Here is a 21,826-nt window from a genome sequence, read left to right as displayed (position 1 = left end):
AGTGCTGACACGGGACCTCAGAGAGGTAAGTATTAAATAATATGGGTGCAGGGTGTGCGGTGTGGGCCCCCCTGGACCCAGGGGCCCGTGTGCACCGCGCACCCTGCACCCATTATAGATACGCCCCTGAGCGAGATTCTCCTCACTGGTTTTGGAGTCTTACAGGTTTCAGCGTCAGCAGTGTTCATATTCGGTCATAGCCATTGGTGGCACACCAGCCACGCTGATCGCCTAGGAAAAGGGGGTGCTACCATGCTGAGACTTGTAGTGCAATGCAGAAGAAAGACAATACAGGTGCACACTCTGAGCACTAAGAATACTGATGATACAAACTGCTATAATAACTTACAGTAACGATGAACGATTCCTCTCTGGTCTGTCCTGGAGCTGAGATCAGACCGGGGCCATATGCAACCGCCTGTTATCAGCTCCTCAGCCTATGAAATCTTTTCCTATAGATTGTGTTGTGTAGAACGTTTTATCTGTATATGCGCCTATTCTACAGAGCATTTCAGATGTATAAAATAATAATAAATAAACAGCATCTGTTTCCCCCTCGCAGAAACTAATTGCAGCTTTATCACAATTAATTAGGTTAATTGTTGATTCCCAGCAGGGTAGAGAAGTAATCATCTTCTTCTCTCAGCTGATCATAATCATGTTTTCATTGGTAATACGCTACATCTTATATCTGTCTCTCTGGTAATACGCTACATCTTATATCCGTTTCTCTGGTAATACGCTACATCTTATATCCGTCTCTCTGGTAATACGCTACATCTTATATCCGTCTCTCTGGTAATACGCTACATCTTATATCCGTCTCTCTGGTAATACGCTACATCTTATATCCGTCTCTCTGGTAATACGCTACATCTTATATCCGTCTCTCTGGTAATACGCTACATCTTATATCCGTCTCTCTGGTAATACGCTACATCTTATATCCGTCTCTCTGGTAATACGCTACATCTTATATCCGTCTCTCTGGTAATACGCTACATCTTATATCCGTCTCTCTGGTAATACGCTACATCTTATATCCGTCTCTCTGGTAATACGCTACATCTTATATCCGTATCTCTGGTAATACGCTACATCTTATATCCGTCTCTCTGGTAATACGCTACATCTTATATCCGTCTCTCTGGTAATACGCTACATCTTATATCCGTCTCTCTGGTAATACGCTACATCTTATATCCGTCTCTCTGGTAATACGCTACATCTTATATCCGTATCTCTGGTAATACGCTACATCTTATATCCGTCTCTCTGGTAATACGCTACATCTTATATCCGTCTCTCTGGTAATACGCTACATCTTATATCCGTCTCTCTGGTAATACGCTACATCTTATATCTGTATCTCTGGTAATACGCTACATCTTATATCCGTCTCTCTGGTAATACGCTACATCTTATATCCGTATCTCTGGTAATACGCTACATCTTATATCCGTCTCTCTGGTAATACGCTACATCTTATATCCGTCTCTCTGGTAATACGCTACATCTTATATCTGTCTCTCTGGTAATATGCTACATCTTATATCCGTCTCTCTGGTAATACGCTACATCTTATATCCGTCTCTCTGGTAATACGCTACATCTTATATCCGTCTCTCTGGTAATACGCTACATCTTATATCCGTATCTCTGGTAATACGCTACATCTTATATCCGTCTCTCTGGTAATACGCTACATCTTATATCCGTCTCTCTGGTAATACGCTACATCTTATATCCGTCTCTCTGGTAATACGCTACATCTTATATCCGTCTCTCTGGTAATACGCTACATCTTATATCCGTCTCTCTGGTAATACGCTACATCTTATATCCGTATCTCTGGTAATACGCTACATCTTATATCCGTCTCTCTGGTAATACGCTACATCTTATATCTGTCTCTCTGGTAATACGCTACATCTTATATCTGTCTCTCTGGTAATACGCTACATCTTATATCCGTATCTCTGGTAATACGCTACATCTTATATCCGTCTCTCTGGTAATACGCTACATCTTATATCCGTCTCTCTGGTAATACGCTACATCTTATATCCGTCTCTCTGGTAATACGCTACATCTTATATCTGTCTCTCTGGTAATACGCTACATCTTATATCTGTCTCTCTGGTAATACGCTACATCTTATATCCGTCTCTCTGGTAATATGCTACATCTTATATCTGTCTCTCTGGTAATATGCTACATCTTATATCCGTCTCTCTGGTAATATGCTACATCTTATATCCGTCTCTCTGGTAATATGCTACATCTTATATCTGTCTCTCTGGTAATACGCTACATCTTATATCTGTCTCTCTGGTAATACGCTACATCTTATATCTGTCTCTCTGGTAATACGCTACATCTTATATCCGTCTCTCTGGTAATACGCTACATCTTATATCTGTCTCTCTGGTAATATGCTACATCTTATATCCGTTTCTCTGGTAATACGCTACATCTTATATCTGTCTCTCTGGTAATATGCTACATCTTATATCCGTTTCTCTGGTAATACGCTACATCTTATATCCGTCTCTCTGGTAATACGCTACATCTTTATCCGTTTCTCTGGTAATACGCTACATCTTATATCCGTCTCTCTGGTAATACGCTACATCTTATATCTGTCTCTCTGGTAATACGCTACATCTTATATCTGTCTCTCTGGTAATACGCTACATCTTATATCCGTTTCTCTGGTAATACGCTACATCTTATATCCGTTTCTCTGGTAATACGCTACATCTTATATCCGTTTCTCTGGTAATACGCTACATCTTATATCCGTCTCTCTGGTAATACGCTACATCTTATATCCGTTTCTCTGGTAATACGCTACATCTTATATCCGTTTCTCTGGTAATACGCTACATCTTATATCTGTATCTCTGGTAATACGCTACATCTTATATCTGTCTCTCTGGTAATATGCTACATTTTATATCCGTTTCTCTGGTAATACGCTACATCTTATATCCGTCTCTCTGGTAATACGCTACATCTTATAGCCGTTTCTCTCCTTTGCACTAGTAGACACTTTCTATGCAGTTTCGCTTGTACACAGGAGTTTCTGCAGCCAACACATTGGTCACCGTACAAGCTTCTAGGGGTAAATTTACTAACAATTGAGTTTGTCCTGAGTTTTCTTGAGAACAAGCTCTGAGCTTCACCGGGACTCGGGAGAGATTAGAAAAATTAAAAATGCAAGTTTACAAAGAATCGAGTTTGGACTGAATCGAGTTTTCCGATGGCGAATTTCCTGTGTCTGACCGCAGCCAAAATCTGCCGAACATGCAGCCTGAACATATTAGTGAGATACGTGCAGGCTGCACGTGTGTATAAATATAACCAGCCCCGGGCTCCTGAGCCAGTCCTGGTTCTTAAAATACGGGGGTCAAAACATGTAGGGTTCCCCTGTATTTTATGAATCAGCACTGGGCTTTGTGAGCCAGTCCTGGTTTTAAAAATACGGGGCACAATGACTTTGGGATCCCCGCATTTTTACAACTACCACCAGACTCAAACTACCCGGGGGAAGGACCCCATCACCGGATCTCTCCGGCCAAAGCAATAATAACCCAAGCTAGTCAGCTCAAGCCGGGGATCTCAGGGGAGTTGGGGACCCCTACAATAAACGATTCTCCCCCTCTCCCGAGCACCACAGGCTTAGGATGAAGCCAGGGACTCATCCCTTCACCCCTGGCCGATGGGTGCAGGGGTAATAGTGGGATTAATGTATATGTAGTATTGTTTTTTACAGTGGGACTACAGGTGCCAGCGTGCCTGCCCCTTAGCACTTGTAGAACTAAAAGTGCCAGCAGGTGGCCGCACCCATATCCCCACTGTAAAATAATGACAGTACTCGCACAACGTAGAAAGTAAAACTTTATTTCATACATAACACTCTCACACATATTTACCTTCTCCCCTGTGACCAAGGACCAATCTCTGTAATCTGGGGCTGCCCCTGAAGCTCTGCACCTGATGGGGGTGGTCCCAATGGCCATGTCCTCATGTGGTGGTCCTTATGGGAAATGGCCTTGATGAGGATGAAAGTGACACAATGCGGTCCCGATGTGTACAGTAGCTCCGCTGTCTCAGCGATATGCTTTGGTAATTTGCGGGGATAAAGGATTTTTTATTGCTGCTAGAAATTGTCTCATCGCTGGCGCGGGGGGAGGAGCCTAATGCTACAGTTAATATTTACTTATTTATTGTTCCATTCTTTATCACTGCTAGTGAGATTGCTAACGCCTCCCTCCCGTCTCCTGTATACATTCTACCTCTGGTACAATGCAATATATAGAACAGTTGTGGATGGTTTGTTTTGTCTCCATCATGAGCACCACCGATGGCTCTCACTGCCATGAGAGAGAGGGAGAGGTTCACAGCTGGGGAAGAGAGAGGATCCTGTAGGTGTCCCAGTACATGACGGCCCAAATTACTAGCAGAAAATAACTAAAACATTTCCTGCTATAAATGGCTCCTGTGATATAGAAGTTTTGTGTTGGAAAACTGTAGGTCATGGTAACAGATCATTCTTTATGCATGATGTCTCTATGCGACTTTTATCCCAGAGGAGAGGTCCAAGTGGCAAATTCAGGCGGCATGGTGACTCAACTCATGTCACCATGGTCCTACCCATTGTGGTATAATGCACAATTCACAGTATCACTTTATGGGGGGCAGGCCCATGATGACACCATCCTCAGTGTATTACATCATCATGCCCTGTGGAGAGGATCCGGGAGGGTTTCTTACTCTCACAGGAGTCAGAGAGAGCTCCCCAAGATTCCTCAGTCTCCCGGACATTCCGGGTGAGTAGGCAAGTATGGTGTGCAGCCATGACCAGCGCTATGGTGTGTGGCTATGACCAGCGCTATGGTGTGTGGCCGTGGCCAGCACTATGTTGTGTGGCTATGACCAGCGCTATGGTGTGTGGCTATGACCAGCGCTATGGTGTGTGGCCGTGGCCAGTGCTATGGTGTGTGGCTATGACCAGCGCTATGGTGTGTGGCCATGACCAGCGCTATGGTGTATGGCCATGACCAGCGCTATGGTGTGTGGCCATGACCAGCGCTATGGTGTGTGGCCATGACCAGCGCTATGGTGTGTGGCCATGACCAGCGCTATGGTGTGTGATGCCATGACCAGCGCTATGGTGAGTGGCCATGACCAGCGCTATGGTGTGTGGCTATGCCCACGCTATGGTGTGTGGCCATGACCAGCGCTATGGTGTGTGATGCTATGACCAGCGCTATGGTGTGTGATGCTATGACCAGCGCTATAGTGTGTGATGCTATGACCAGCGCTATGGTGTGTGATGCTATGACCAGTGCTATGGTGTGTGATGCTATGACCAGCGCTATGGTGTGTGATGCTATGACCACCGCTATGGTGTGTGATGCTATGACCAGCGCTATGGTGTGTGACCATGACCAGCGCTATGGTGTGTGGCCATGACCATCGCTATGGTGTGTGGCCATGACCATCGTTATGGTGTGATGCCATGACCAGCGCTATGGTGTGTGATGCTATGACCAGCGCTATGGTGTGTGGCCATGACCAGCGCTATGGTGTGTGGCTATGCCCATGCTATGGTGTGTGGCCATGACCAGCGCTATGGTGGGGTGGCCATGACCAGCGCTATAGTGTGTGATGCTATGACCACCGCTATGGTGTGTGATGCTATGACCAGCGCTATGGTGTGTGGCCATGACCAGCGCTATGGTGTGTGACCATGACCAGCGCTATGGTGTGTGGCCATGACCATCGCTATGGTGTGTGGCCATGTCCATCGTTATGGTGTGTGGCCATGACCAGCGCTATGGTTTGTGGCCATGACCATCGCTATGGTGTGTGGCCATGACCAGCGCTATGGTGTGTGGCCATGACCAGCGCTATGGTGTGTGGCCATGACCATCGCTATGGTGTGTGGCCATGATCATCGTTATGGTGTGTGGCCATGACCAGCGCTATGGTTTGTGGCCATCACCAGCGCTATGGTGTGTGATGCCATGACCAGCGCTATGGTGTGTGATGCCATGACCAGTGCTATGGTGTGTGATGCCATGACCAGCGCTATGGTGTGTGGTGCCATGACCAGCGCTATGGTGTGTGATGCCATGGCCAGCGCTATGGTGTGTGATGCCATGGCCAGCGCTATGGTGTGTGATGCCATGACCAGCGCTATGGCGTGTGACCATGACCAGCGCTATGGTGTGTGATGCCATGACCAGCGCTATGGTGTGTGATTCCATGGCCAGCGCTATGGTGTGTGATTCCATGACCAGCGCTATGGCGTGTGATGCCATGACCAGCGCTATGGTGTGTGATGCCATGACCAGCGCTATGGTGTGTGATGCCATGACCAGTGCTATGGTGTATGATTCCATGACCAGTGCTATGGTTGAATACAGATGGTTAAATCAAAAGACTGAGGAACTAATTAAGGGCCTGATTCAGCGAGGCTCACCATTACGATCGTGGTGGCAAACGCGCACGCAGTTCTGCTGAGAAAGTATGCTAATAATTGCAATCGCAAAGCACTTGCACTGACCACATGCAGACGCCCACTTCCCCTCTCGCACATCTGTAATACCGTGCAATCCAGCCAAAACATCGGTAACATCGAGTTCATCAGAGCTACTTGCACATCTAAGGCAGGTCTGACCCTACCCTACCACTTACAGTAGGCTCTTATTATTCCTGTTTTGTTTTTACTTTTCACGTGCAAATAATATTACTGTGTTTTCATTTTAATGAATACATTGTAGAAATACTGTAACAACTTTTTTAAAATAGAAATAATTTTTTAAAACGTGATGATTTATTTTGGTGCTGACTCTAAAACTACATTACCAGCTATAGTAAGTAAATAAATCTCACACGCGGATGGGTTGGGGTGGGGGGAATTGTGTGATCACGTGCACCAATAAGTAGCTGTTTAGTGCATAATGAGTAAATAGGTGAGAGCAGGGGGCAGTTGTGGCTCTTTATTTTATTTTGTATTTGTTTGTTTGTGTTCCAGCTTCATGTTGGAGCAGCATGCTCTCTGTTGTTTCATTACTACTAGTAATTGCAGCAGAATTTAAACATTCTTTTTTCTGAGAGACTTATACTTTTTGGGATCACTACATTATATTGGATATTATGCTCTCTTTACTCTGTATCAGTCACTAATATGTTCTCTGTTCTGTATATGGGTCACTAGAATGATCTCTACAGCATATGGGTCACTAGTATGCACCCTGTACTGTACAAGGGTCACTATTATGCTCTCTGTACATCATATGGGTCACTAGTATGCTCTCTGCACAGTATATGGGTCACTAGTATGCTCTCTGTACTGTACAAGGGTCACTAGTATGCTCTCTGTACATCATATGGATCACTGGTATGCTCTCTGTAAGGCACATGGGTCACTAGAATGCTCTCTGTACTGCATATGGGTCACTAGTATGATCTCTGTAAGGCACGTGGGTCACTAGTATGCTCTCTGTACTGCATATGGGTCACTAGTATGCTCTCTGTACTGTATATGGGTCACAATTACTGTATGCTCTCTGTACTGTATATGGGTCACTAGTATGCTCTCCGGACTGTATATGGGTCACTAGTATGCTCTCTGTACTGTATATGGGTCACTAGTATACTCTCTGTACTGCATATGGGTCACTAGTATGCTCTCTGTAAGGCAAATGGGTCACTAGTATGCTCTCTGTACTGCATATGGGTCACTAGTATGCTCTCTGTACTGTATATGGGTCACAATTACTGTATGCTCTCTGTACTGTATATGGGTCACTAGTATGCTCTCTGGACTGTATATGGGTCACTAGTATGCTCTCTGTACATCATATGGGTCACTAGTATGCTCTCTGTACTGCATATGGTTAACTAGTATGCTCTCTGTACAGTATATGGATCACTATAATGCTATCTGTACATCATATGGGTCACTAGTATGCTCTCTGTACTGCATATGGGTCACTGGTATGTTCTCTGTACTGCATATGGGTCACTAGTATGCTCTGTACAGTATATGGATCACTATTATGCTCTCTGTACATCATATGGGTCACTAGTATGCTCTCTGTACTGCATATGGATCACTGTTTTGCTCTCTGTACTGTATATGGGTCACTAGTATGCTCTATGTACTGTTAATGGGTCACTGTAATGATCTCTACAGTATATCAGTCACTAGTATGCTCTCTGTACTGTATATGGGTCACTAGTTTGCTCTATGTACTGTACAAGGGTCACTAGTATGCTCTCTGTACTGTATATGGGTCACTAGTATGCACTCTGTACTGTATATGGGTCACTATTATGCTCTCTGTACATCATATGGGTCACTAGTATGCTATTTGCACAGTATATGGGTCACTAATATGCTCTCTGTACTGTACATGGGCCACTATTCTCTCTGTACATCATATGGGTCACTAGTATGCTCTCTGTACTGTATATGGGTCACTAGTATGCTCTATGTACTGTTAATGGGTCACTAATGATCTCTACAGTATATCAGTCACTAGTATGCTCTCTGTACTGTATATGGATCACTGTTTTGCTCTCTGTACTGTATATGGGTCACTAGTATGCTCTCTGTACTGCATATGGGTCACTAGTATGCTCTGTACATCATATGGGTCACTAGTATGCTCTCTGTACTGTATATGGGTCACTAGTTTGCTCTATGTACTGTACAAGGGTCACTAGTATGCTCTCTGTACTGTATATGGGTCACTAGTATGCACTCTGTACTGTATATGGGTCACTATTATGCTCTCTGTACATCATATGGGTCACTAGTATGCTCTTTGCACAGTATATGGGTCACTAATATGCTCTCTGTACTGTACATGGGCCACTATTCTCTCTGTACATCATATGGGTCACTAGTATGCTCTCTGTACTGTTAATGGGTCACTAATGATCTCTACAGTATATCAGTCACTAGTATGCTCTCTGTACTGTATATGGATCACTGTTTTGCTCTCTGTACTGTATATGGGTTACTAGTATGCTCTCTGTACTGCATATGGGTCACTAGTATGCTCTCTGTACATCATATGGGTCACTAGTATGCTCTCTGTACTGTATATGGGTCACTAGTTTGCTCTATGTACTGTACAAGGGTCACTAGTATGCTCTCTGTACTGTATATGGGTCACTAGTATGCACTCTGTACTTTATATGGGTCACTATTATGCTCTCTGTACATCATATGGGTCACTAGTATGCTCTTTGCACAGTATATGGGTCACTAATATGCTCTCTGTACTGTACATGGGCCACTATTCTCTCTGTACATCATATGGGTCACTAGTATGCTCTCTGTACTGTATATGGGTCACTAGTATGCTCTATGTACTGTTAATGGGTCACTAATGATCTCTACAGTATATCAGTCACTAGTATGCTCTCTGTACTGTATATGGATCACTGTTTTGCTCTCTGTACTGTATATGGGTCACTAGTATGCTCTCTGTACTGCATATGGGTCACTAGTATGCTCTCTGTACATCATATGGGTCACTAGTATGCTCTCTGTACTGTATATGGGTCACTAGTTTGCTCTATGTACTGTACAAGGGTCACTAGTATGCTCTCTGTACTGTATATGGGTCACTAGTATGCTCTCTGTACATCATATGGGTCACTAGTATGCTCTCTGTACTGTATATGGGTCACTAGTATGCTCTATGTACTGTACCTCTCTGTAGTGATTTTTTGTTCTTTAAAATCTTACCAACTACTGTTGCTGTGATGTGTTTTACCTGCTAAACAAGTCCATGAGTGATGTCTCTTTTCCTTACGAACCATGTTGATGGCTGAATCACCCTCCTCAAGCCAAGCAGAGACCTCCATATCCTTATACGTATAATCTACTGTATTGGTTGGCGGAGGTTGGCTCAGCCAGATGATATTAGAGGTGCTGGCGGTGTGCACTCATAGAGTTGGCAATCGGTATGGTCGCTCTATGGGCCTGATTCAGAGTTGTACTTTATTGCTGTCATTTTTTCAGCTGATTTGCGAACTTACGCTAATGTCACAACCGACGGGACTTGTACTGAGACGCCCACCGGAGCCATTGCAGCTGTCCTCAACTGCATACACATACGCAACATCGGGTACATAGCGTTCTTGCTAGGCTGTTTCAGCGGGGCACTGCGCCCTGCCTTATTTCTGAAGGGCAGAAAGCACCCTACCCTCTAGCATGGCGCCCCACTGAAACAGACTGCAGGTTCGGTCCTCCACCCGCAGACCGCAGTGTCCCACGGGTTGGGAAACGGCAAAGGGTTGGGAAAACAGCATTCACAGTGACCGTGGTGCTTGGGGGCTGTCCGTAAGTGTCGGGCACACCCACAAGAGTGACAAAAAGGATACGCAATGCCTGCGGACGGTCCTAGAGTGAACACTAGTACAGATAATGCAAACATCGACTCCTAGAATGAGTCTACAGTCACAGTGTACAGGATCGCTCCCTACCTTTCAATCAAACTGCGAATAAAGACTCATAACGTGCGACTGCGGTAATATACCGCGACACATGCACTGTGGCAAAAACTTTCTCCATTTGAGAAAACATCTGCGTAGCGCACAGCTCTGAATCAGGCCTATGTGGGCACAGCAGCCCCTGACCTTATGTACGACAAGCTGGCCCATCCAGGTGGGCATTGCTGGCCACTATGTGTAATAGCACTTCTGCCCACATTATTTTCTGGGGCGTTTCTGTTACTTACAGGCGAAATTGTTACCAGGATAGTTTTCCTGACCGTGACTTTTGCTTTTTATTACAGAAAAATGAATGGTTGTGTTTGAACTGCCAAACTCAAAGGCTACTAGAAGGCAGCTTAGGCGATACGCCAGCACCAATTCTACCACCATCAAAACAAGGGTCACCACGTCACCAACCGGGAATTACACCAACAGCTTCTCCCAAGCACCTTCCAGGAGCTTTATCAGCAGGTTCACCAAGGCACCAACCGGCTCCTAGCCAGGCGGCATCACCCCATCACCAGAAAACGGGACCTGCATACACGGCATCTCCCCAACATCAGACTGGGACAGCCAGCAGTCAGCAGCAGAGGTCAATGACCGGACCAGAGACAGCCCAGGACAAGAGAAGTTCTCAATCAAACCATCTCAGGGGTACAGAACAAGGCAAAGCTCCGTCTCTGAACGAAGACAGGAAACCCCCAGAGGAGACTAAACAGCCCAGAGCTCCTGCAGACTCCCAGAAGCTATTAAAGCAGATGGTGCCAAAGGGTAAAAGTGTGGTCAGCAAGAAGGACCCCGGGACACGGAATGGGAAGTCTTCATCAGAGATACAAAAAACTAAAGATCAAGAGGTAAATTGTATAGCTGTATCTTACAGTCTGAGAAGAGTAACACATAGACGATATTTCATTAATTACTTGTTAGTACACACTCTGGGCCTTATTCAGACCTGTGCGCTCGCAACTTGGTCGATGTTTGCCCACTGGGCATGCGCACATCGGAGCCGGCTCCGAAGTGCGTATGCGCAAGACCGGGGGTAGCGACGGGAGCTCCATCGCTACGGGTCTCGCTCCAAAGGGGGCAAGCTGTCGATGGTGATTGACAGCCCGCCCCGTTTGGGAGGCGGGCAGGGGGGGAGGCCGGCCAAACGGAGGCGTTCCCGACGGAACGCTTGCCGTTTGTAGGCGGCCGCACTGACATCAGCAGAAGCTCCCTGGGGCTTGCGCAAGCCCCGATGGTCGCAATGGTCTTGACCATCGCGACCATCATCCTGGTCTGTCGCTAAGCTGTGGGTGGTAACCCACAGCTTAGCTAGCGACCAGGAGGCCGCACAAAAAAAAAAAGAAGTGGCCGCCCTCATTCAGAACGAGCACTCGCTTCTTGCGACCGCCTCTGTGTGGTCTATGGCCCTCGTTCAGTCTTAGATGTCTCTGGGGTTATTTATGAATTGTAAATAAAATATGGAGGCACAGCTTTTATTTGTACACAATTGCGCATTTTAGTCCAGCTTTCACTTACACAGGTCTGTCGCGTGATTCTGCAGATTAAAGAGCCTCCGTGCAGATATTAGCATGGTAATGTGCGGGATTGGGGTCCATTATAGGGGGGTACATGGAACCAACGTTAACCGATAGTATTGGAATTTTTGGACCCATCCGTTAATGAATCACAACAAAAATACTGCTGGATCTTCGTTCATAGCTTAAATATCTTTTGAAAGTATTAAGTATTTAGACTGTCATGTAAAATGCGTGTCATTGTGCCAGTATCACCAGCGCAGAGCTGCTACGCACCGTGGTGTAGTCTCCAGCCCCACTACACAAAGGGTCTGACTCACAGGTGCACGGACGCTAACTGCACACAATGGCGATATGCACGCAGTTGGCCGATGCTGACAGAACTGCGCATGGTTACCGCACGAAGACACAGAAAGAGCTCGGATGCAAGAGCTGTGGCTTACAATTGGCGAACCTGGGAGGTAAACGGGGGGTGCAGCTAGACAGACGCAGACGTGTTGCTAACCGCGACTGCATGTAAAGGCGCAGTAGCGCTGGCACAGGACGCCATGTTCAATCAGAGAAATCGCACCTGCCACAGGGCTGGTACATGCTCCGATGGTGAGTCTACACATGCATCAAGACGGATCAGCACAACTGCAAGTCTCAGTATGCTCAATGCATAAAGACACGAACACAGCTGTGCGCATCTAATAAGGCGGCTACACCAAGTCTATTACAGGATGCCCGAATCTTCCAAGCCTAATCTTAAGGTGCGTACACACCGGTCGATGTTTTTGGACGACTGAACGATAACGACGTCGTTATCGTTCAGTCATTCAAAAAATCGTTCAATTTCAGGGCCAAAACGATGAACGATAACTACCAATGCGCGCTCCCATTTGTAGTTGGTAGTTGCCGTTCATCGCCCGAACCTCCTGTCCAACCTGACGATACTGTTAGGTTGAACATGTTCGGGGAGGAGGGAGGGAGCGCGGCACTGAACGACATTGTTATTGATTTCGCTCAGTGTTTGTGCTCAGTGCCGGGGACACACAGGACGATTTTCGTTCGGGGAGAAAATCGTCCCGTGCGTATGCACCTTTAGACCACTCCATCACTACCACCGTCTTGGGCAGGTGAAGAAACATTAGGTTGTCCCGATAAGAACCATCTCCAGTCGTTTTACTTATGCAGTAGAGGAAACATAACAAAGTACAGTGGCGTTTCTAGAGAGGAGGGGGCCAGAGTGCAGTCTCCGACACAGACCCCCTCCACTGAGCTGTGCGCGGCCAGCGCCGGAGTTATAGACTCTGGGTGCTAGAGTGCGCCCAGAGTCTATAGAGTATGCGCAGGTCACCGGGAAAATGGCTGGCCATTTTCCCTGTACTGCGCATGCGAAAACAACGGGAAAATGGCAGTTTTTACAGCACCGGACTCCCACGCCGACGTGGGCCTCCAGAGAGGTAAGTAATACTATGGGTGCAGAGCGGTACGGTGTGGGGCCCCCCTGTACCCAGGGGCCCGTGTGCCCTGCACCCATTATAGATACGTCCCTGCGTAATGCAGAATTCTTTAAAAACCACACTGTTACTTTGTCATCATTTATATATTTTTTAAATTGGACATATTAATTCCTTAAGAAAAGTATATACAATTGTTAAACTAGAGTCTACCACATACATAAATATAGTACTAACATTGTGTTTATGGTTTTCTACAGGATATAAGCAAGCCTTATTCCCATGACCTGTCCCGCAGCCCTCAAAGCCTGAGTGACACAGGCTACTCTTCTGACGGAATTTCTAGCTCACAAAGTGAGATTGCGGGACTGGTGCAACAAGAGGAAGAAAAGTTAAATGGAACAGGCATATCACAACGCAGCCCGCCAAGCCCGTCAGAACTAACTAAACTGGAAAGTTCTGTTCGACCATTGCTGGAATCAAAAGGTTCTTCCCAAGGCGACAATGGGAAGATGTTCCATGGTTCACGAGAAGATCAGAAACAGAAGCAGAGACCAAGATCACTGTCCATTACTCCTGAGGCATTCGACTCAGATGAAGAATTGGAAGATATCCTAGAAGAAGATGAGGACTCTCTGGAATGGGAAAATCGGCGGGATCAAAGAGAGTGTGTTGAGTCGTCAGATGATTTTGGCAGTAAACTGCGTCATGATTATGTTGAAGACAGTAGTGAGGGTTTCTCCCCTCTACCGACAAGGCAACCAAAGGGGCACTTCACTGATGAAGAGTTTATGAGGAGACAGCTTTTGGAAATGAGTGCAGAAGAGGACAATCTTGAAGATGAAGATGAGCAGTACAACCATGTAAAGTACAGCAGTAGTAAAAATGGGCAGAAAACCGACTCTGAAAAGGCCAAAGGTATCTCCTCTTCAAAGAGGAATCTTGGTTATAACTCCAATAACATGTACGATGAGAATAGAAAAGACCTAGAAGCAGAGGATGAAGAAGATGTATCTGCATTGCAAGGAGGACTGAGACGATTTAAGACTATTGAGTTAAATAGCACAAACAATTATAATAGGGATGTGGACCTTGATCATGAGGCCGACATTAGTTTAGACAGGGAACCAGAGTTAGAAATGGAAAGCTTGACTGGATCACCAGAAGAAAGATCTAGAGGAGAATACTCTTCCACATTGCCAGCAACAACACCAAGCTACACCAGTGGAACATCGCCTACGTCAATGTCATCCCTTGAAGAAGATAGTGACAGCAGCCCTAGTCGAAGACAGAGACTGGAGGAGGTTAAGCAGCAGAGAAAGGCTCGCCATCGCTCACATGGGCCCTTACTGCCTACTATTGAGGATTCCTCAGAGGAGGAAGAACTGCGTGAGGAGGAAGAACTTTTAAGAGAACAGGAAAAAATGAGAGAAGTGGAACAGCAGCGAATCAGAAGCACTGCACGGAAAACAAAGAGAGACAAAGAAGAACTAAGAGCGCAAAGAAGAAGAGAGCGCTCCAAAACACCGCCCAGCAACCTTTCTCCAATTGAGGATGCTTCCCCCACAGAAGAGATGAGACAAGCAGCAGAGATGGAAGAGTTACACAGGTCTTCTTGCTCCGAATACTCACCTTCTATTGATTCAGAAGCAGAAGGATTTGAGATCATTGCTTCTAAACTATACAAGTCAGGGAGTGAATACAACTTGCCAACTTTTATGTCTCTGTATTCTCCAACGGAAAAGACGTCTACCAGCGCCAGTAATAAACCACTGAAAAGTGCAGAAGAGGTTTACGAGGAAATGATGAGAAAAGCCGAAATGTTTCAGAAACAGCAGCAATCGCAGCAAAACCTGATCTATGGTAATAACTATCAGCAGGTCGGGTATGTGGGCACAGAACGTCAGAATAACTTTGAATATCAATACATTGATGATTATGGCTATGACAGTAGCAGAATTGGCTCTTCTCAGAACGATTACCAGATGGAGTTGTCAACACCTGGAACAGTTTATGATGAAATTTTGCAAACATCTCAGAATATCTCAAGAATGCATCAATCATCATCAATTGACTTATCTGTAGAAGAAGACAAGAAAACAGATGTGCAGACTGATAAGCAGTTTTTGAATGCAGAGAATGCGTACAATGAGATGATGAAACAAGTAAGTGGTTCACTTACTCCTGGGACAAGCCCAACACAGTTGTCTGCACCAGTGTCATTTGCGTCTTCTGAAAGCAGAGTCATACCAGATGTGCGTGTTACACAGCACTTTTCTAAAGATGGAATAGATCAGGCAAAACTCCACAGTTCATCTACAGTTCCCAGTTCAAAAACCATAACATCTACTTATCAGTATGGAAAATCATCAACAGCTGTCACCTCTACGTCGTTTGCCTCTAATACAAACACTGACGGAACATCTGCTCTCCCTACTCACCGAAGCTACGGACAGACCAGAGGGACTTCTGACTATATCTCAAGTGAAGAACAATATAGAAACAGAATGAATGCAGATATAAATACATCAGTGAGAGATCAAGCACAGAGCATGGGGACAAATGTATCATTAACATCTAAAGTTATTTCTTTTTTCAAGAGTACCAGCCCCCCACTTTCTCCTACCTCACCTACACAAAGTCCAACACATTCGTCTCCAAGAATAAATATGTCTACTGGTAACAAAAATACAGCAGAATTTTCATCCCAGACTCAGAACATCCAAAGGCCCGATAGCTCTGTGGTCTCGTCTGGTCTGTCCTCACCTATGGTAGCGCAAGGCACACAGACACCTGACCGTACTAGGTCACCTCGTCTATCTAGACAACAATCTTCCCAAGAGGCACCATTCATGGTTATTACACTTGCATCTGATTCATCTACTCATACAAAGCCTAAAAGTGTCAGTTCCTCTACCTCACCAGTCACATCCCCTACTAGAGTAAACCGTCAGCAGACCATTCATAGCTACAGTCAGACACCAGTTAGTAATACACAATCTCAGCAAGAACAAATGCAGTCCAACTACAGTAAGGCACATACAAATGTAGAAAGGGTTCCTGCTTCAGGACTGCATATGATTTCTTCTAAAGGACAGTCCAATGTAGTTGTAGATGGTTCTTGCAATACTTATAATTGGGGATCTTTGCCACCTGAGAACATATCACTTTGTAGAATATCTTCTATACCTGGGACCTCTAGGGTGGAACCTGGTCCCAAACCTAGCAGCAGTGCTGTTGACTTACGAACTGCAATAAAATCTGCTCCGGTCATTATGACTGACCAAGGCATGGATCTTACGTCTTTAGCCACAGACACCAGGCGATATTCCCTTACAATGGACCAATCTCCAACACGTCAGGCTAGTACTGTGCAGCCTTTAATTGTGAATCTTAATGCCCAAGAACAACCTCATGCTGTCATTAGTACAGCTACAACTGTTAGCATAACAGTTGCATCTTCCATGATTGTATCGCAGCCAAAACAGCCTATGGTGTATGGAGACCCTTATCAAAACAGGGTAGACTTTGGTCAAGGAACAGGAAGTGCAATGTGCTTAACACAAGTCAGGCACATGGAGCAAACAGCCCAATCTGGCATATTGAGAGGAAGTGGCACAGGTGCTCCTATTGGCAAACAGGAAGAAATGGGTGGTATGCAGAAAGACCTATTTGCCAGATATAACCTCCCTAGTCAGGTAACGTCTATGGTTAAAAGAGATATAGTTTCTCAACCAACTAATACACAAAATATCGCTAACATTAGCGCCATGCCCAGACATTACCAACAGGACCAGGGCATGGGTTTTACAGAAGCCTATAAGGGTATTCCTGAGCCTAAAGTCCAACTTCCTTCCACCAATATTGGTGGCAACCAGCCTCACACCATGATGGTACAGGTGGATGGGATGGCACCTGGCCCTGTTACAAAACTTATAAAAGAAGAACAGGCACCAAATGCTTTAGACCTCACAGGAATGAAACCTGAAAGCCAGGTAGTGTGCTGTGATGTGGTCTACAAGTTTCCATTTGGTGGCAGTTGCGCAGGTGCATATAATTCTTCTAAAATACCAGAACAAAGCACCGGAGAAACAGCTCAAGCAGTGAGGTCTGGGGCACAATACTATGGGCAGAGGGAACAAGAGCCCTCAGACAATTATCAATATAGAGAATCAAAACCCATGGCACCACCTCCAGCCCCGCCTGTTGCTCCTGCTCAGAATTTGTATGAAGAACAAAAATTCTATTCTTATGGACCTACAGGAAGGCTTCATTCATCTATGTCAGAGACCAACCTATCTGACATTGGATTGTATCAACCCTACCAAGGTCCCGGAGGGGAGGGCGCAATAGACCTAAGTACCATGAAAAGCTCTTATAGTATGAACTTCACTGATGGGAACTACTTAGGACAAGGAATGCAGTATGGTTCATTTACAGACCTACGCCAACCGACTGATTTATTTACCAGTTCGCTGCCCATGAGACGATACAGTTCAATGTCCAATATATACTCTGATTACAGATTTTCTGCCAGGGATCTGTCTAACTTTCAAGAGTCAAATCTTGCTCAGTACAGTGCGACAACAGCTCGAGAAATCAGCCGAATGTGCGCAGCCCTGAACTCCATGGACCAGTATGGGGGCAGGCACACAAGTAGCCCAGATCTATTGCAGTATGGGCCTAATTCAATGGGTACAGGGCCTGTACTACATAATCAACAGGGAATGGCCCCCAATAGGCAGAACATGATGTACGGCCCCCATTTCTCAGAAACGCGTCAAAGCTTTGGAAGCTTGGGACAGTATAATATGCCAGGTTCCAGATCTGGAGCTATTAGACAGATGTACCCCTCTGTAGCAACTGTTAGAGCTGCCGATGGCATGATTTACTCAACCATCAATACACCTATAGCCTCTACACTTCCCATTACCACACAACCAGCTTCTGTATTAAGACCAATGATCCGAGGTTTGTATAGACCCTATGGCACAGGAAATGTCACAGCTGTACCTCTAGCAAGCCTAACTAGAGTGCCACTTGTTGCCCCAAGGATGCCGCTGGGACAGCAATCAATGTATCGTTACCCTGGTCCGAGCAGATTCTCATCTGCCAATTTAGCATCCACATCAGATACCCCTGTTTATTTGGGGAAACCCTCTAGTACTTTTGCAACTACTACAACTACATGCACAGGTAGTGCTAGTACAATATCAACCCTCCCTATATCAACAGTAGCTTCAACCTCTGTTGTAGCCTCCAATGTACCACCAGAAGCAGCTGCTGCAGCACACCCTGATGAGCTCCCAGCGGCTTCCTCTGGGATATTGACATCTTCCAAAGACATCAGTCAATCACAGCAGCAGTCAAGTCAGAAGCCTACGTCTGAGAACCAGCCAGCTGTGTTAGCCCATAAGTCTGGGGCAGACAGAGAGGAGAAGGAGAAAGAAGAGGAAAGACAGAGAAAGCAGCAAGAACACTTACTTCAGATAGAAAGAGAAAGAGTTGAATTAGAGGCACTAAGACAGATGCGTTTACACGAGGAGCTAGAAAGGGAACGCTTAGAGCTACAACGTCACAGAGAAAAAGAACAAATGTTGGTCCAGAGAGAGCTCCAAGAGTTGCAGTCAATCAAGCACCAAGTGCTGCAGCAACAGCAGGAAGAGCGGCAGGCCCAGTTTGCCCTGCAGCGGGAGCAGCTGGCTCAGCAGAGGCTGCAACTAGAACAAATCCAACAGCTGCAACAGCACCTTCAGCAGCAACTGGAGGAACAGAAGAGACAGAAGACCACGGTTCCTCCAGCCTGTGAGCAGCCCGCCAGGCTTCCTCCCCAAACAGTGTCTGACATTGCTATTGAAATGCAGAGAACCCTGGCGCAAAGTGGCCAGTACTGGCCACAAATAAACCCTCCATTTATTGCTATGGCTCCAACTGTGCTAGAAGCTCAGGGGCAGCCACGATACCCAGGACCACAGAGGCCACTGACAAACTCGGCCTCCGAAATGTCACTTCAAACCGACGAACAGTGGGAAGTGAATAAAGGCATAAAGAAGAGGAACTCAATGCCTCGTCTCAGGGATGCCTATAACACAGAAGACAGCCATGAACCTTACATTGTAAAGAAAATAACTGACAGCAGTGTGCAGACTGACGATGAGGATGGAGAAGACAGGTTTTACATGGCTCGACGGCGCCGGACAAAGAGAAGCACAGATTGCAGTGTGCAGACGGATGATGAGGACAATGCAGAATGGGAACAACCAGTACGGAGGCGGAGATCTAGATTTTCACGCCACTCTGACTCTAGCTCAGACAGCAAGCATGATTCCAAAGGAACCTCCAGCATAGCTATCCAGACCATCAGTGACTGCTCCGTGCAGACAGAACCAGACCAGCTCCTCAGAGTCTCACCATGTATACATATAACAACTCCAGATCCCAAGGTGGAGATAGTAAAATATATATCAGCTCCGGAGAAGACACATCGAGGGGAAAGCCTTGCCTGTCAGACGGAGCCAGAAACTCAGTCACATGGCATCGTGGTCCCTCAAATTAGTGTCCCTACAACTATAACACCTTATTCCTCCAATATTCAGATTGCAAATTCAGGGCCCCTAGATATTAATATGTCTAGACAACAAGGAATCACAAAGTTTGAGAAGAAGAAACCTGATCCCCTGGAAATTGGTTATCAGTCCCATTTGCCAGCAGACACACTTTCTCAGCTAGTTAATAGACAGCCCCCCAAGTCTCCCCAGGTCCTCTATTCTCCAGTATCTCCACTCTCACCCCACAGATTACTGGAATCTACTTTTGCTTCCAGTGAAAGACTCAACAAAGCCCATGTGACCCCTCAAAAACATTTTACAGCTGAAAGTATTCAACGGCAGCAGATCTTACCCCGTCCAATCAAAACCATGCAGAGGTCTTTGTCGGATCCTAAGCCTCTAAGTCCAACCTCCGAGGAGTCTGCCAAGGACAGGTTCTCTCTGTACCAGCAGCAGTTACTGCCCGGTGGCCAGGTAAGAGCTCAGTATCCCACCTAGCACTCATCTGATATGCAATACAAGGTCCCATCCTGGATAAGTACTTTGCCTTCTTATTGCAGTCTTTGCTCCCGGCTTGTCATTGTCATTTACTGGCTTTTATTTTTCATTGTCTTTTTTTTGTTTTCTTGTATTTTTCTCACGTTGTACTGTACGCACGTTGTAAGGGTGTGCGCAATTTTCTTTGATCTTTTTACACATTCCAAACATTAGCTGAGAGAGACAATAGTTGCGTGTTGGTTTATTTTTGTGAGCCACTATTTTTAAACATTTGTTTTTGTCTTTTGCTGCTTTTTTGATTGAAATATACTTTAGCTGTTACTTATGTCACCACAGCCACTGTACAGGAGGAGCGAGTCCAGCCTGTGGTGTACAAGGTGTCTCCACACATGCCGGATTTACAATATAGGGCCTGATTCAGACCCGCTCGCAAGCGGGTCAATGGCCAGGCAGTGCGAGCCACGGAGCGAGTGAGAAATCACTCGCTCCGGGGCTCGCTACAAGACGGGGCAGCTGTCGATGTTGATCAACAGCTCGCCCTGTTTTGTAGGTGGGTCGGGGGGGTGGCTGCAGAAACGGAGGCGTTCCCGTTTGTGGGCGGCCCTACTGGCATCACACATGATGTCAGTAGTGAACTTCCTGCTCTATTACAGCAGGAAGTTCACTAGGGCTTGCGGTGGACATGACCCTACCACAAGGGTCTCGTCGCAAGCTCAATGGTCGCGATAATCGCGACCATCGCCTGGAGGCCGGGGTAATAAAAAAAACGGCCTGTCCTGATTCAGAGTGAGCACTCGCAAATAGCGTGCATCTTTGAATCAGGGCCATAGGGCCTGATTCAGACGTACGCTCGCTGGATGCGTATGCAAATTTGTCAAAGTGACTCCACGAGAAGCGATCGCTCACCAAGGCATAAGCACGTCCAGCATATCTTAGCGAGCGGTCACTTTGTGTGTGCGTACGCCCAATCGCACAGGCAGAGCCGCCCACCAGCAACACATCATCTCTAGGAAGTATATTAAAACATTGGTACATCGAGCACCATCGGATGTGAACGCAGTGCTTTAGGTAGCTTTAACCTACCGCAAGCATTGCGAGGAAATCAGTGTAAAAAAAAGGCAAGTGACTTATACTATGACGCTGCCTGTTAATTATGCACGCCTCTAAAACGGCGCTAAAACACTGTGGCACGCCTGCGTTCGCATCTCCATCCCCCGTTATGAGTGTCCTGCCCCTGTTACCACCCACAAATGGCCTCTCCTGTCACTCATTACCCTGGGATGTCTTTGCT

The 21,826-nt window shown here is 46.0% G+C and overlaps 1 protein-coding gene across 1 annotated transcript in view; it reads left to right on the top strand.

Moving 5' to 3' along the window:
• Positions 1-21,826, top strand: part of BSN (bassoon presynaptic cytomatrix protein) — a 457,373-nt gene that overhangs the window by 383,453 nt on the left and 52,094 nt on the right. The window contains exons 4-5 of the mRNA XM_088479536.1: positions 10,830-11,381; positions 13,750-20,511. Of these exons, the coding sequence (XP_088335662.1) occupies positions 10,830-11,381; positions 13,750-20,511 (7,314 nt within the window). The remainder of the gene's footprint in view (positions 1-10,829; positions 11,382-13,749; positions 20,512-21,826) is intronic.

The sequence above is a fragment of the Taudactylus pleione genome, unplaced genomic scaffold (assembly GCF_031769625.1).
Source record: "Taudactylus pleione unplaced genomic scaffold, aTauple2 ptg000239l, whole genome shotgun sequence".
NCBI lineage: Eukaryota > Metazoa > Chordata > Amphibia > Anura > Myobatrachidae > Taudactylus > Taudactylus pleione.
This window is presented reverse-complemented; position numbering and strand designations above follow the sequence as displayed.